General features: G+C 42.0%; 1 protein-coding gene across 1 annotated transcript; it reads left to right on the top strand.

Moving 5' to 3' along the window:
• Nucleotides 1-8985: 8985 nt before the first annotated feature.
• On the top strand, nt 8986-14505 carry LOC310795268 (troponin I, slow skeletal muscle-like). The gene is made up of 6 exons (XM_083657325.1): nt 8986-9032; nt 9463-9504; nt 11585-11716; nt 11835-11924; nt 12762-12944; nt 14057-14505. The coding sequence occupies exons 1-6, from the start codon at nt 9003-9005 to the stop codon at nt 14153-14155; spliced, it is 576 nt and encodes a 191-aa protein (XP_083513451.1). The 5' UTR covers nt 8986-9002; the 3' UTR covers nt 14156-14505.
• Nucleotides 14506-16538: the final 2033 nt, after the last annotated feature.

The following is a 16538-nucleotide window of genomic DNA, read 5'->3' as shown; positions in this document are numbered from 1 at the left end:
CTTCGAAGCCACGCCCACTCCACACTTGTGGATTTGGCTCTTCTTGGTCTGGCATCGCCATGTGCAAACAATATTTCTCCGGTTGAAAATCCAATCACGGGCGCTGATTGGCTAACGCTGTTGTAAGTCATGCACAACAGAAACAGACACAAAGCTAGCCAAAGCTAACATAGCTAGCTAATGCTAGCCAGCTTCTTCAGATTAAGCAGCCAAAGTCGTCCGACTTTTTTTCGCTTTAACAAACGTCTTATTAATTACTGCAGTGGACGATGAGACGTTAGTTAAAACAGCGGCCGACTTTGGCTGCTTAACGTGAAGAAGCTGGCTAGCATGAGCTAGCTACATTAGCTTGTGCTTGTGACTAGCAAGACTGCTGCGGCTGCCCTGCCGTGCCGGCCGGTTGCCTCGGGAAGAGCCTGGTGACGTGAGGTTAGGTTGCCATGGACACCTTGGTCTCTAGGGATTGGTTAAGGAAGACCTGCGCAGCAGAGACTTCCACACGACCTCGCTGGCTATGTGGTTAGCCTTCTGCTAACTTGAATGGGGATAAATAATTCAGTTGTGCGGCTCTTCTGCACCTTCCAAATGATAGCGGACCAAATGTAGCCTATGCAATTCTGAAGTGATGAAATTTTGCGGGGGCTGTATGACGTTCAAAACTATTTATCCACGGGATCATGTCTATGTTCCCCGGGTTCTATGTTCCCCGGGTTCTATATTCCCCGTTTTTCACTAACCTTCCCCAGCCCCCACGCCAAACCTAACCTCCCCCCATGCCTAAACCTAACCTCCCCCAGACCCTAACCCAAAACCTAACCTCTCCCACCCCCACGCCTAAACCTAAGGTCGGCATTGCGGGTGGTCGGCATAGCGGGTGGACACCATTTGGGAAAAACGGGGAACATAGGACCCGGGGAACATAGGACCCGGGGAACATAGGGATGACCCCTTATCCACTGGTTTACAGCCCCGACGGAGTAGGCTATGGCTAGGGTTTTAACAAATACTGCATTCACATGCTGCTCGGATTGTCCCATTTCCCGAGGTGGAAAGTCGTTCTTCCTCGGTGTGTTCATGAGCTTTTTGTAATGTGGAAACAACATGGACACAACAAAGAAGATGTGTTGTATTTTATTGCTCAGAAAACAACACGTTCATAACTTTTAAACTTTTGCATGACAACAAAGAGCAAAGGAAGCAGCCGGCGACTTATTTTTTGTAACATCACATGAATGCAGCGCACATTCCTACAGTACACTGCCAGAAGGGGGAGACAAAGGTTCTGCACTAAAAAAGTTACACTCCTGCTTTAACATTCACATTTTCAAAGTCTGAGATACCAAACTGCTAATCTGTGAGGCAGTCTTTCTTTGGCTAGTTTTGGCAGCTGCATACCTAAGCCAAGGCAACATGTTGTAAACATGTTGTCCACAAATGCTGCAGTGTTCTTCTGGTTCCAGTCAAGAACAAACGTATCCTTTGTTGAGACCCCTTGGGCCAATTAACCTAGTGCTTGAAAATGCAAAGTGCTGATATCATGCGCCCAAATTTGCTCAAAAATCTGCCCAGCGGGGGCGTGTGTGGCATATTGTGCAACACATGGACAAAGATGGACTGAGAAGATCTAGTGACTAGTCCATGGCCTGGCCTGGCCTGCTCCATTTCATTGTGAGGAATAATTACACGTGCAATTAGCCTTTCCTTACCCCCATGATAAATTCTCCTAAAAGCTCATTATGAGTCAGGGGTTTGAACAGGGATCTTCCATTTGAAAGCCACCCAGCAGGCAGCAGCCACTCATTATGCCACTTTGCGCATGTCATTGGTCATCCACTTGTACAGCCTTTATGACAGGCTGTGGATTCAAATAGATTTTTTAATAGATAGCAAACATTCCATTATTTTGAAAATGTTAGTGGAAATCCTGTAGGCCTATTTATTCTAGCTGACTTGACGCTGGTTGCTGCGGAATGCTTGTGGCTCCCCGCTGAGATCTGCCTCATGTAGACTAATGTACTGCCGCCCCCTACTGGACTGTCTTCACATTGAATGAAAGAGGTTTTCAAGATGGATTGATGGAGACGCTCCCTTTGGTGCTGCTGCTGTACCAACCACACCACAACTCCAAGCACAAGTCCTTTATAGTGGTAATCCCATTTTATTCTAGAAACATATACTTTCTTTAACACTGTTGCTGTCCCAGAATATTGAGCTATTTGAAGGACCAAATATTCTATTCTATTCTATTCTATTCTATTCTATGGGAGCCGTTGTATGTGTTGAGCTCTGCTGACTTCTTGTGGACACAGTCAGAAACACATGGGCTTTGTTTTGTGGTTGCTGTATTTCCCTCAAGGAGTCACATGGTGGAGACAGATCACATGGTGATTTCTTCTTATCATGAACTGTTGTGTGTGTGTGTGTGTGTGTGTGTGTGTGTGTGTGTGTGTGTGTGTGTGTGTGTGTGTGTGTGTGTGTGTGTGTGTGTGTGTGTGTGTGTGTGTGTGTGTGTGTGTGTGTGTATGTGTGTGTGTGTGTGTGTGTGCGTGTGTGCGTGCCGTGCGTGCCAGCGTGCGTGCGTGCGTGTGTGTGTTGTGCGTGGGTGCGTGCGAGATAAGGAAGATAAGATAAGGAAATCCAGAGTGAGGATCTTTTCGCGGCCACTTTTTTAAGGGACTATTTTAAGGTTAAACTTGGGTTTAGATTTCGAATTTGAATTAAAATGACGGTTAAGGTTAGGTTAGTTCAGGGTTAGGACTTTAACATTGGAATTAAGGTTCAGTTTACATTAGGGGGTTAAGGATTAAAGTTGTGGGTTAGGGTTAGGATTATAGGGGTTTTTCTTTGGATTTGTCATCTTCCACATTGGCCCACCTGTGTAATAGCTATGTGCCAGTGCAGTTGTATATAAGTGTGGGCAGCTGAGACATGCAAGCCTCTCTGGGCACCTGCCCGCACTGCACTCCGTTGGGAAACGCTGTGGGCAAGATCAAGTTTAGACCAGCGGGCAGAAGGATGAAATGGCAGGCTGTAGGGCCGAAGTCATGCGTCAGCTGCTCTGTGTGCCCCGTGTCCCACTACAGAGGTGCCACTATTAGAGTCTGTCCAAGTTCCAAAGAGTGTGAGGAGAGGGGCACTCATGTGTGGGGTACAGAGAAACTGAAAGATGGAGAAAAAAATATTACTTTTGTAAGATTGATCCAATGCTGTGTTCCGATTATAAATAGCACTGAATGTGCAAAATATTTGCGGCATCTTCCTAATCCTGAGTTGTTGCCGGCCCTTTAATTAGGTGACATGTCTAATCCATCTGTCACATGATGCAGAGGAGGTCTTAAACACCCTGCGGGCCATATCATGTACAAAGTGGTGTCAAGTGATAACACATACTTCAAAGTCAACAACTAGTCACCTTATGGCTTCAAAGTCAACAAATAGTGACCTTAGGCTTAGTGGGTTGGGTCTTGACCGTGGGTTCGAACCCTGTGAGGGCCAGATGGATTATCGCAGACAACTGACAAAACAAAGGTTTCGAACAATAGATGGACTCAAACCCCTTGCAGATCACACACACTGAGAATGAAAATACTGCAGCTGTAGGTGATGTCCTTCTCTCTGTCCAGGTTCAGAATATAATTGTTCAGATTTATGACTGCGTAAGGGAGACCAATGGGGCAACACATTGAGCTGTCAGCTGCCTATTTATGAATGCAATAACATAGAAAGTGCATGACAAGCAATTCTCCGATACCTCGGCCCGCCTTCATTCGTGTGTGTGTGTGTGTGTGGTGGGGGGGGGGGGGGAGAGCGGGTTGGGTTGCAGCAGAAATAGCATTCCCACCTGCTGAGGATCACTGGAAAAAAATTATGACAGAACATTTGCTGTTGGGCCCACCTCTCCCTCTGCTATCCCTCCCTCAGTGCCTCTGCATCACTCTGTTCTAGAAGGGACAGAAAAAGGAAATGATGGGAAGGGAATATGTAACTGGGATTTTGGTATTTTATATCTTCATATATTGATCTGCCAATAGACCCTGCAAAAATGTGTGAATTTGCTTTGGTCCAAAATAAATCAATTAAAAAAATATATAGAAATGTTTCTGTATTGCTCCATCTTCTATTACTGATGTGTCCGCTGTGCTGCATACTTGCACTAAGTCATATTCCTTGTTTGTAATCTATTTACTTACTGTGGCTATTATAAAGTGAATCTTGAACATTGAATCTTGAAAATAGATACTGAAACAGAATAAAATATAACTGTTATACATTAAAAGCTTGTTACAGAAACAGAATAAAATATAACTGTTATACATTAAAAACTTGTTACTGAAACAGAATAAAATATAACTGTTATACATTAAAAGCTTGTTACTGAAACATAATAAAATATAACTGTTATACATTAAAAGCTTGTTACTGAAACATAATAAAATATAACTATTATACATTAAAAGCTTGGTGAAAGGTGAAAATCCATTCATAACCTGCAATTATCAGGTAATATACTGGAGGCATGTTAAGAAACTATTTGAGTTGTGAAATATTTGACACATATGAAAGTGTAATCTATCAAAAGCTGGAGTGTTAAAAGTCGAGTTGTTATGTTACACATTCTGGGGACATGAGATATAGGCAACATGAGCCGTGTTACAACCTCCAAAAGAATTAAAGATAGCCTATGTTAGTTTAATTTAATCCTCAAATGTTAACCGGAGACAGAGAGAAACAGACAAAGAGAAGAAGTTACTTGACAAAGTTTTACAAGCTACATTGTGGCAGACAGATATGCAAGTCATCCAGTTCATGTCACTTAGGTTTCTAATCTCTGTGAAGCCCTTCACACTCAACAGCTCCACAGACTCTCCTCGAAGGTGTCCTTGTAGCTAACGCCTGGTTTATTACAAACTTCTTAGCACTCAGACCTGCTTTATTCCACCGCTATGAGAAGGAGAAGTTTGATGCTTAGTGTTAAGGGTTTTTCAAGAATTATACAAGTCCTGATCTAAATTAGCACTCATACTCTGAGATACTTGGTAAACTCAGTCCCACAAGTTGAATGCAGACGTTTTAATGATCAAATGAATAAGCAAATGAAGAATGATCAGTTTTATTGTTTTATTCAATGTGTTATAGCCTAATGATATTATATATATTAATATATATAATAATATAATAATATATATTAATATTCACTATATTCATGAATGTAGTCGCAAGGAGCCAAATGTATTTCAAGAACAGTGCTGTGTGATCTCAATTGTCACAGCAGTCGTCTGTGTGTATGAGGTTTTCTCACTACAATCACTCACTGTCACATGACTCTTTCAACAATCACCCACTGGCCACTGTCACATGACTCATGACTCTTTCAAAGGAAATGTCAATACTTAGTCCTGTTCGAAACTGGTCCCTATTACAGAAATAGTGGACTATAGTGTGTTTGCCATTTTGTACTAGTGTCCGAATTATCAACTGTTAATTTGATTCACTATATAGTCCACTTTATAAAACGGCTCTCTCAAATCAAGGAATCTGATAGACACACAGCTGTGGTATATTTAGCATATACTGTACCACAGTCACTATACCACAGTTAGAGCCAGCGTGAAAAGAAAGAGGCAAGCCGTTTTTAGCTGAGCCAGAGGTCCAAACTACTGGATGGAGCCTCTTTCATTTCATGCTTCATTTTTAAACACTGATTTAAGACATTTAAATAATAATAATAATAATAATAATAATAATAATAATAATAATAATAATAATAATAATACTACTACTACTACTACTACTACTACTACTAATAATAATAATAATAATAATAATAATAATAATAATAATAATAATAATAATAATAATAATAATAATTTTCATATTGCCATACTTGGTAACCGTTTTATAAAAGCAATAGATCACTTCAGACCATGATATATGCTCATTATACCACACCTAAGGGTGTTTTCGAAGCACGACCCTTAGGTGTGGTATAATAAGCATATACCACGGCCTGTCATGATCTATTGCTTAAATAAAATACAAACAATGCACTGCAATTTCTAGTGAATAGAGAATGTACCCTACATTTTGTCCCATATACAACAAAGCAATGCTGTCGTGTTTACCAAAGCAGAATAGTGTCCGAAACTCGTTTGATCGGTCCCCAGTTCACTATATGATCAACACTACATGAGTGAACCATTCCCAACATGGCTCTAGTCACTGGCACTTCCCTCTCTCCCCTCCTCCTCATCTGGACTGATCATGTCTCCTCTGTCCTGCTCTTGCTTGCATACAGTGAATTGTTCAAGTCAACAGTGACACTGTTGACTTGAACAATTCACTGTACGAATCCTGTGTGTGCTATTTGACTACAATGTTTTAATTATAGCCTTCTAAAAAATGGAGTCAACTCTGTGTGGCTTTCTGGGGTTGGGGCCAAACAAACCATGTCAACCTCTATGTTGACCATAATCACTGTTATTACTACATAGATCAAAAGCTGGAGGTTAATTCTGATTATCTAACTGTGATAATATCATAATACAAATGTCCCCCTGTAATCAATCATGGCGCTAATGACAGGAACTGGCAGCGATTGCATGTCTGGCATTCAAGACCAATCCAGATTTACGGTATGGTCTGTGATTAAGCAGCCCTGTTCATAATGACATGTCTGTGCAAATACTCAGAAATGCTCGTAAAAAACTTATGCCAACATGTGGCACTGATCCTTTATGTTGACAGTGTTATTAAAGGGCAGTTCAACAGGAAAGTAGCCTCACCTATTCTTGGAAAAATGCTTCTATGCTTTAGCTATTCTTCATGAGGACTTAGTTATTTTATGTGCTCTGCTCATCAATTGCATCTTCACATAAAGAATGAACACTGTGTCCTCTTCTTCCTCATTAATGTAACTGTACTACGAGTTTAGTTTAGATGACAAGCTCTTTACATTACTAGCTGTGAAAGTAGATACAGTCATGTCTGCTAGCAGGGGTTTTCAAAGTCTGAGACTGTGGGCCTCCCCTCAGACAATGCTTGGAAACAGGTGCCCCCCCTCAACCCAAAGTTTACTTGCTTAGTTTTGCTCAATTCATGGATGCCTATTTGATTGCTATTTGATCCCATAGACACTCAACAATTGAGCCAATATATCCTGATATTACTGTTTGACATACTTCAGAGTACATAAAATACATAAAAAAGGTCCGTCTATTTATTTGTTTCTGGCTCAGGGAAAAACTACTGTAGCTATCTCTATTTAACCCAATCACACACATTTCGACTATTCTATGTATTTAGGCTAATGTAATATTTTTTCACTTCCATTGACTGAGCCTCCCCTGAAACGGTTTGGCGCGCCCCTGGGGAGTCCCGCCTCCCACTTTGAAAACCTCTGCTATAGAGGTTTTCAAAGAGGCTCCAAGCAGTTCCAGGGGAGGCTCAGTGAATGGAAGTGAAAAAAATGAATTAGTTATTAAAAGGAGATCACATCGAATAGCCTACAGTAAATGTGTGTGATTTGGTTAAAGAGATATCAGAGATACAGTAGTTTGGGGGAGTTTGTCAGTTTTTCCCACCGTCCCAGAGTCAGAAACTAAGAAATGCCACCAGAAAGAGACTTTTCTATGTATTTGGTGTAGTCTGAACTAAGTATGTCAAACAGCAATATCAGGCTTGGTTCAATTGCTGAGTATCTATGGGATCAAACAACATAATCATGATCCTATAGGCATCCAGGAATTGAGCGATGGAGGCTCCTTTTTCCAGGTTTTGTCTTGGGGGAGGCCCACAGTCCCAGACTTTGAAAACCCCTGCTCTATAGTATTATTTCCTACTGTTCTAAGTGGAGCGGATGGGATTACGTCCCACAACAAATGGCAATATCCTGGCAATACCATTAAGGTAATGCTCATGATGTATTATTACGCCTGCCCAGTGTTGTCACAATGTCGGGGGGGGGGGGGGGGGGCATTCTTGGGGCCGCAGGGCGCAGACGCTATATCTGCTGTCCACTCTGCTGCCCGCTCACATAAAAGCCTCCCATTGTCTTCAGCCCCCGTTGTTTGACTCTCCACAACTCTGCAACACCCATTTACAGGTACCGCAAGAAACTCAGGGAGGGGATTGGTGTGTTTGGGAAATTATTTAACCATTTCAGTCAGTTCTCCTTAGTTTCTTTTTCAATATTTTGCAGCATTTTTATTTGTTGTATTTATTTTCAGTTTGGACAGGTCAGGTAAAGATTTTTTTATTGTTATAATTGATATACAAATGTAGATATCTTTTGTTACTCCAAGGTTTCAAAATAGCTGATGAGGAATTACTTTGATCGGAGACAATTAGGCCTGCATCATATCAATGACAGTAGTGTTTGCTAAAGGCTATGTTTGTCAATGTTTTTAATATCAGATTATTATTCTTAAAGTACTTCAACCAACTGAGAGGACCTATTCCATTGAGATGACAAATAAGACATTTGTGACTACAGCTGTCTGGAATGTGCCCGCTGGATGGAGATCATGTTGTTGATGTAATGTACTGACAATTGTGTTGAACTGCCATTAGTCACATTGTGCTAAAAGTCCTGTGATGATGAATATAGGGAAGGGACTTGCTCCTGCTGTGTCCTTGCTTTAATCCTCATGTCACAGGATGGTGAAGACTGCACACTATGCAATGGGTCATATTACAGTACATGGTGGCCCAGTGGAGTGAAGTATTATGCCTAAACTGTACTAATACCCATCTCTGTTTGTCTTGTCTGATACTTGTGTTCATGAACACAATACTGGCAGTGAGGTAAGAAAAGTCCTAATATTCTCGGTATCTCAGTGGTGTGATGTAGCATTATTTTGTGTGATTTGATTTGATTGGACTTGATTTGGAGGAAAGATGCGTATTAAATTCTTTGGCATCAACACTCTTATGTCCTCGCACTCAAAACTCACTCCTTGTGTCCTCATCTGTCCCCATTGCAGGAGACTGACACCCCAAGACCAATGTCGAATCCCAAGGCGAGCCAAGCTAAGGTGTGCCTGCTATATTCTACAGTGATAATCCACCACATGTCGAGAAGGGACATGCCCCACGCACATGGCATGGCCTGGCACAGCGGGCGGCGGCTGGCACCCTCATGGCGATCTGTCATAGGTGCTATCAGCTGAGGGTCTGCATCACTGAGAGCTTTCCCCTTGACTCCATCCTAATAATAAAGCCTTATCGTTGATGGGGCTGGAACAAGTGCCACTGGACACTCAAAGGTCTTCTCAAGTGCTTTTCCATCTGTGGAAAAGCACTTGAGAAGACCTTTGAGTGTCCAGCTATGCATGTGTGTCATTATACCAGCTGACAAAATATTCTGTCTCGCTACCGCAGCAACTATATGCTTAATGATGCATGCAGTAGATCTATAATGGTACATTGTCTTGAGCCTATATTCACAAATATCTTTTCCCACAGCCCAAGTCGAAGATCACAGCTTCACGCAAGCTCTCCCTCAAAGTGAGTAGTTGTGCTACATTGTAGATGAGTGTATTGTGATACATATTTATTTATTTCTTTTTATTTTACCTTTATTTTACCAGGCGAGACAATTAAGAACAAAATTCTTATTTACAATGTCGGCCTGCCTCATAAGGGGAAAGGGGAGGAGGGCTAAAAGATAAAACATGTTAAAAACAAAGCACATAAAACTACAATTAAATCAACAATTAAATGAGATGCAACAAAACAACAATAAGCGTTAAACACAGGCATGTAACACAAACAATACAACAAAAGCACTAACGGACATTAAGACAAGAATACAACATGTAAGCACAAAATGCAGACAGGCAACACAATACAACAATACGCACTGGGACACAGCCAGGCAAACACAACAATACAACAATACGCACTGGGACACAGCCAGGCAAACACAACAATACAGCAATAAGCACTGAGACACAGTCAAGTAAACACAACCACATGACAAGAAGCACTGAGAGACAGCCAAGGAAAAGACAATAATACAACAATAAGTGCTGAGACACAACCAATCAAACACAGCAATACAACATAAACACTAAGACAGCAAACAAAGCAATACAACAATACACACTGAGACGCAGTCAAGCAAACACAATAAGACAACAATAACCACTGAGACACAGCCACCAAATACAACAATACAGCAATAAGCACTTACGAAACAGGCAAACAAACATTACAAAACAGCAGTAAGAAGCACATAACAACACAACCGCAGTAAGAAGCACATAACAACACAACAGCAAGCATCAACAAGGACAGCAACATTAACACAGAGAGGCATAAAAACAGAGAGTGAGCAGTAGGGGTGTCACAATATATCGTCCCACGAAATTTCGCGATAGTAAAACGTCACGATATGTATCGTTGAGATGAAATCTCATATCGCAAAAAAAAAAAAAAAAAAAAAAAAAAAAAAAAAAAAAAAAAAAAAATTCTTCAAAAAATAGACTAAGAAACGTCTTTGTTTGTTGAAGTTCAATGTGTGGAAAGTAGTTCAGTTGAACAAGTCTCTGAAGAGACACATGAGAAGTTATACAGGAGAGAAACCATTCAATTGAGTTTCTGGCAAAACTGTTTACTTGACAGGAAAAACTGAAGATGCATAAAAAATAGATTAAGAAAAGTCTTGATGTTTGAGTTTGAAGAAAAACTGAAGATGCATAATGAGAATTTATACTGCTGAGAAACCTTTTAGTTCAAAGTAAATCTAAGTGACGGTGTAACTCATTCTATTTCAAGATAAGCCTTATCTCCAATCTCATGTTTTTTCTAGTTGTTATTGTAATAACAATTTCCCACAACAGCATGTTTTGTATTTGTGCATTTCAAATAAAATACTACTTTTCCAGTCATATATTGTCATTATTCAAGTTTAAAAAAATATTGTTAAAATCGTATCGTATCGTATCGTTATCGTGAACCCAGTATCGTGATACGTATCGTATCGTGAACTGAGTGTATCGTGACACCCCTAGTGAGCAGACATGAGCGCATGGGGGCATAAAAACAAGTAAAAGTGGACAGAGGGGGTGTGTAATGGAAGTGATACAAGTGCTACCCTACAGAGAAGAGAAGCATGTACAAGAATCAGTGAGGGAGTCTGAAATAGTGAGTCTGAAGGCAGAGAGGGAGATGAGTTTGTCCAGTTTGAGGGTTTTTTGCAGAGCATTCCAGTCAGAGGGGGCAGCAAACTGGAATGATGCACGGCCAAGGGAAGTGGTGGATTTGGGAATTTTTAATTGGATGTGGAGTGAGGATCGGGTGTTGTGAGTGACAGGCAGAGGGTGAAGCAGGTGACACAGATAGGGGGCTGATAGGTGGAGGAGGGTTTTATAGATGAGGGTAAGCCAGTGCATGTGACAGCGGGTGTGAAGATATTGTAGAGCCAGTGCATCATTTTGTCATCCACCTAAATAAAAGGGATATTCACAAACTCATGACAATGCCTCTACTCTAGAGCAAGTTCTCCAAAGCAAACTGACTAGACTATGCTGCATTTCCTCTGATTATCCTGCCCATTTGACGGACATCTATTTTATCCAATCAGATCCTCCTCCTCACCAGAGCTTGTGAGGCTTTGGAGAGGGAGTCACAGGAGAGGGATGAAGAGAAAGTGCGCTACATAGGAGAAAAGTTGCCCCCTTTGCAACTATCTGGATTGTCAATGGATGAGCTACAAGTAAGTGTCAAGGCGTTGTCAACCAGGGGAAAGCCATTCATCATGAGTGCGTTTTTCTACTGATCTGGGACAAGATACATGCAATTTGTACTGTGCTTTAAATCTGCTTTCCCCTCAGAATCTATGCAAGCAGCTATATGCAAAAGTTGATGTTGTGGACGAGGAGAGATATGACTGTGAAGCCAAAGTGAGCAAACACAACAAAGATGTAAGTTCCTTTGAGCATTATTACTCTGATCTCGCACAGTTCAGTCAATATCTTTAATATAAACAACTCTCTTCTTTAGCTTAGAAACAGAGATCAAATATTCAAGAACAAAGACGTTATGGACTTCAACATGAGTCATATTTCATAGCTATGCTAACAGTTCAAAACAAGAACGTGTGCCCATCAGTGTTGTAGTCGACTCGACCACTACAAGACTGATGGGCACACTTTGTTTTTCACTGTTAGCATAGCTGTGAAGACTCGACTAGTGACTCAACTTGGACTGGAGCACTGATGGCTCAGACTTGCACTTGGACTCGAGCATTCATGAATTCAGACTCGGAAGTTGAATTATTTTTTATTAATTATACTCGGAATCTGACTATTTTTGTAATATATATTGATAGATTAATACCATGATGTTATTACATTTCGTGCAAGGGCAGGTATGTGTTTTCCACCTACATATGGCTTCACGCTCATGTTCAGGACTCGACTCAGACTCTTCTTTGGTGACTTAGACTTGGACTCGAACACTGGGGACTCGAGACTCAACTTGGGCTCGAGATATGACTTGACTACAACACTGGTGTCCATATCCATGAAAAAAATTCCCCACTACTCCATAGTACTTCCCATTTAGCAGTATCATAAATTATTTAAGCAATAGGAGTAGGACCTATGTCCGCGTTATCATGTTTCTAACTTTAAGGCTTCTTCATAAAAAAGAAGAAGATTTAATTTCCCAAAAGCAGAACAAGGTGTTTTTTGTTTTTGGCAGTCATGTGTTTTTTTGTTTCAGATAATATGTCCTCAATCATGTGATATTTGTTTTAGATCCATGAGCTAAAGCTGAAGGTACAGGACCTTGGTGGCAAGTTCAAAAAGCCTGCGCTGAGGAAGGTGAGGGTGTCAGCGGACGAGATGATGAGAGCACTCCTAGGCTCCAAACACAAGGGCTCCATGGACCTCAGAGCCAACCTCAAGTCTGTGAAGAAGGAGGACGTCAAACTAGACAAGGTACAAGACCAAACCTATAGAGGGTATGCATGTGATGTCACAGAGACAGAAGTCACTGTGGGGTCACGCACACTGACTCACAGCAAGACTGAGCTTGAATGCAGTAATCAGCCTAGATAACTGACTCTATTGTCTGACTGTCAATCTGATGGTTTCCCTAACATTTGTCATGTGTGCTGCTGAAATGCAACCTAACGACAGTCTGACAGCCCATTTTTTCACTGGTCGCTTGGTGCTACAGCTTGATTGGCTGAATGGCTGTCTTCCATTTAAATTCTGAATTTGTCCTGCCCTCTCACCGCAACACAAGCCTGGTCAGTGTCACCAGGTATCCCAATCAGTCGCATCCAATACACAATGAATGGTGGTGGCTTTTTGTCGCTAGTCAGATCGTGTATAAGTGGGCAGGCACTGTGATGTTTAAGTAGGTCCAAGTCGCCCTAGGGAGGAGTGGGAGTGGTGGACCTGTAGCGCTCCTGACTTTCAACTTTCACATCACGAGAGAGCTGGTTCGAGCCCTGACGTGTCCAGTTTTTAACCCCGTTGTAACCCTTTTTAACCCTGACCCAAACCATAACCCCAACCCCAACCAAGTTGTTTTACTTTCCTAAACCCAACCAAGTTGTTTTACTTGCTTCCATCCTTCCATCCATCCATCTTCAACCGCTTGTGTGAGATCGGGTCGTGGAGGTAGCAGTTCCAGCAGGGGACCCCAAACTTTCCTTTCCCTGGCCACATTAGCCTCTGACTGGGGGATTCCGAGGCGTTCCCAGGCCAGCGTGGAGATACAAACTATTCTCTCCACCTAGCCCTCAGTCTGCCCCGTGGTCTCCTCCCAGCTGGACTTGGCTGGAACACCTCCCTAGGGAGTTGTTTTACTTGCGTAAACTTAACCGACGAGTCGAGCCGTGGATCCTAGGACACGTTACTGGGCTGAATTTGGCCGGTAGCTGCAAGTTGCGGTAGCCAAGGCTCCCTCAACCCGCTAGTGGGCCAAGTCGGTGGTCGCGCCGGTCTGGGGCTCAGTTCGCAGTTTTTGACAGGTTGGGAGTGAGATCAGACGAGTTGGTCTTCTGCTGTCTGGTTCATCTGTCACATCTCATCCCCTACAGTTGGCGACCCCTGAAGTGGACTGGCGTAAGAACGTGGAGGCCATGTCAGGCATGGAGGGCCGCAAGAAGATGTTCGATGCAGCCGGCGGCGGACAGTGAGACCGTCTGTGAGGAGCAGTGCACAGGATGACGCTGAGGACGGACAGGGAAAGGAATGAGGAGGTTGTCTGACAGAAATATGGAAAGATTATCTTAAGGCCAATAGGCTTGAAACATTGTCATGTGGCCATAATGCATAGGAATTGAGCATGAGCATAAACATGGAGGTCATAAGCACGTATAAGCCTCAGAACATCAGCAATGCCTCCATTTCTGTGCAATGAGTAAAAAGAGCTTCAAGAAAAGAGCAGGGCGAGTAGTAGCTTGTTGTTATTTATTACTGAAGAAACTGTTTTGTTATGACATCTGTAGACCTTTAGAATGGAAATAAATGGACATATTGTTCCAGTCGTTGGCGTGACCTATCAGAACTCGTCTTTATCAGGTTTCATCTCACTGGCACCCGCTGGTATGAGGACATAAAGCATGCTTAGGCGATGATGGATTAAAGAAGGCAGATGAAAAGATGGGGCGGGGGGTGTGTGTGTGTGACAGGTGTCGCCTACCTAAATTCAACTTCATACTGCTTAAATAGATGGTGCAGACACATCCATAAAAGGAGAGAGCTAAATTGATGTTGCAAGTCGCAGATGATAAAGCCTTCATTCTTCATATTTTAGATTGGACATCACTTTTTTTTATGATGAAAGACAAACTTTAGACATTTCGAAGAAGAAAAAACTATTGAAATTTAGAGCTGATTCAATTGAAATCGATCATCTCTTTTAATTGCCAAGGTAGTGTTGTGGTCATCATAATTATGTGCTGTGTTAATTTTTCAAACTTGGAGAAATATAACTGGAGCTTTAGAAACCGAGGGAGACTTGATTTTTGTTTGGTCAGCCTGTAGAGGAAATGTCTCTTGATGAGTGACAGGATTTGGGAGCAGTTTGATGATAGGACAAACTGAGGGGCGGATGTGACTTTTCAGCAGATGGTGATTCTTCAACTCTGGCACTCACGGTGGGCACAGTATTTTTAGCTGTGTTATTCTTCATAATTCCTAACCTTGGAGAGCAACACTTGAGCTGTATAGCCGTCCTGCTGGCATTGTTGTCCCGCACATTGCATGCATGTGTGTGCACTTCTGTGTCTGTCAGTGGGTTGACTAGCTGTTGTCACCCAGCCATTGTTATTTGAAATATGAAAGTCATGCCAACAATAGCCTGAAGACCACTGGAAAATGAGTTCAATGGCATGTTGCGGGTTGGTGGGCCGATTGGGGCGGTGAGAGTAAAGAGAGGGCATGTTGACAGTTTCATGTCACTCACTTTTAGTAAGTGTCCCCTCACAGCAGGCCAACTGAGGACCCAATATATATATATATATATATATATATATATATATATATATATATATATATATATATATATATATATATATATATATTGTATTTACTGTGTGGGTTTGAATTGTGTGTATATAGAGGGGTCTTTCACAGTTGACACATATTTCCAGTGAATGAACACACACACGCACGCACGCACGCACACACACACACACACACACACACACACACACGCACGCACGCACGCACATGCACACACAAAACGATGGCAGCGGATTGTGAGATCCAGCAGCCTAAGTGTTGCTCTCCAAGGTTATGAATCAATCTGATGAAAAGTTCCATCCGTCTCAGAGTTTCCTATCGTCGACCTGCACCTGCATCCTTCAACACGTGCGTGTGGGTTTGTGTGTTTGCGTGCTGACATTTCTGTTCATGTTGATAAGCTGATATATAATAGCTTGTCTGCCCTTGCACCCACCCTTAGGAAGTTGATAAGAGCAAATATTCCAGATGTGCTATCGTGAAGAGTGCGGTGTCAACACCACATGAGGCTGGCTGTTAAAGGCAAAGGTCATGAGTCTGGAATCTTGTGTGAAATGTCTTGAGGTGGTGAACACTATAATCAGTCTGAGTCAGTGAACACCGTGTGAATATATAGCATCAACGCCATGTGTTTATCGCTCATTAGCCTTTTTCACTTCCCACCCAATTCACCCATTTTGTGTCTAAAAGGCAGGAAATAACACAGGTGTAAACAGACCATTAATGAGGGTTTCCAACTTCCAATCCATTTGGTGATCCAGTGCCGGGGCCCTCGTTACTGTTTTGCTTGCACCTGTTACTTCCTGAATTTTAGACACAAAATAGGTTCAAGTTCAAGTTCAAGTTCGTTTTATTGTCTGCTTTCACAGAAATTTGTTGTAATGTGCAACAGTGCCAACATGGATGCAAAAATACAAATACAAAGATAAAAGACATGAAAGACACATGTACACAACAGACTTAAACTTACAGTAGAAAAAGGATGTGGGCCAGACATGAAACTAGAAATGTAGAGGGCAATATGTAAAATCAGTTCATCCTGGAATCCACCTA

The sequence above is a fragment of the Poromitra crassiceps genome (genome assembly GCF_964638095.1).
Source record: "Poromitra crassiceps genome assembly, chromosome: 2".
Taxonomy (NCBI): domain Eukaryota; kingdom Metazoa; phylum Chordata; class Actinopteri; order Beryciformes; family Melamphaidae; genus Poromitra; species Poromitra crassiceps.
This window is presented reverse-complemented; position numbering and strand designations above follow the sequence as displayed.

Bases quoted from the DNA above. Each gene is read 5' to 3' on its own strand.
- LOC310795268 (XM_083657325.1), top strand. From the start codon at position 9,003: ATGTCGAATCCCAAGGCGAGCCAAGCTAAG. The intron at 9,505-11,584 runs GTGAGTAGTTGT...TTATCCAATCAG, and splicing joins CACGCAAGCTCTCCCTCAAA to ATCCTCCTCCTCACCAGAGC. The intron at 11,717-11,834 runs GTAAGTGTCAAG...CTTTCCCCTCAG, and splicing joins TGTCAATGGATGAGCTACAA to AATCTATGCAAGCAGCTATA.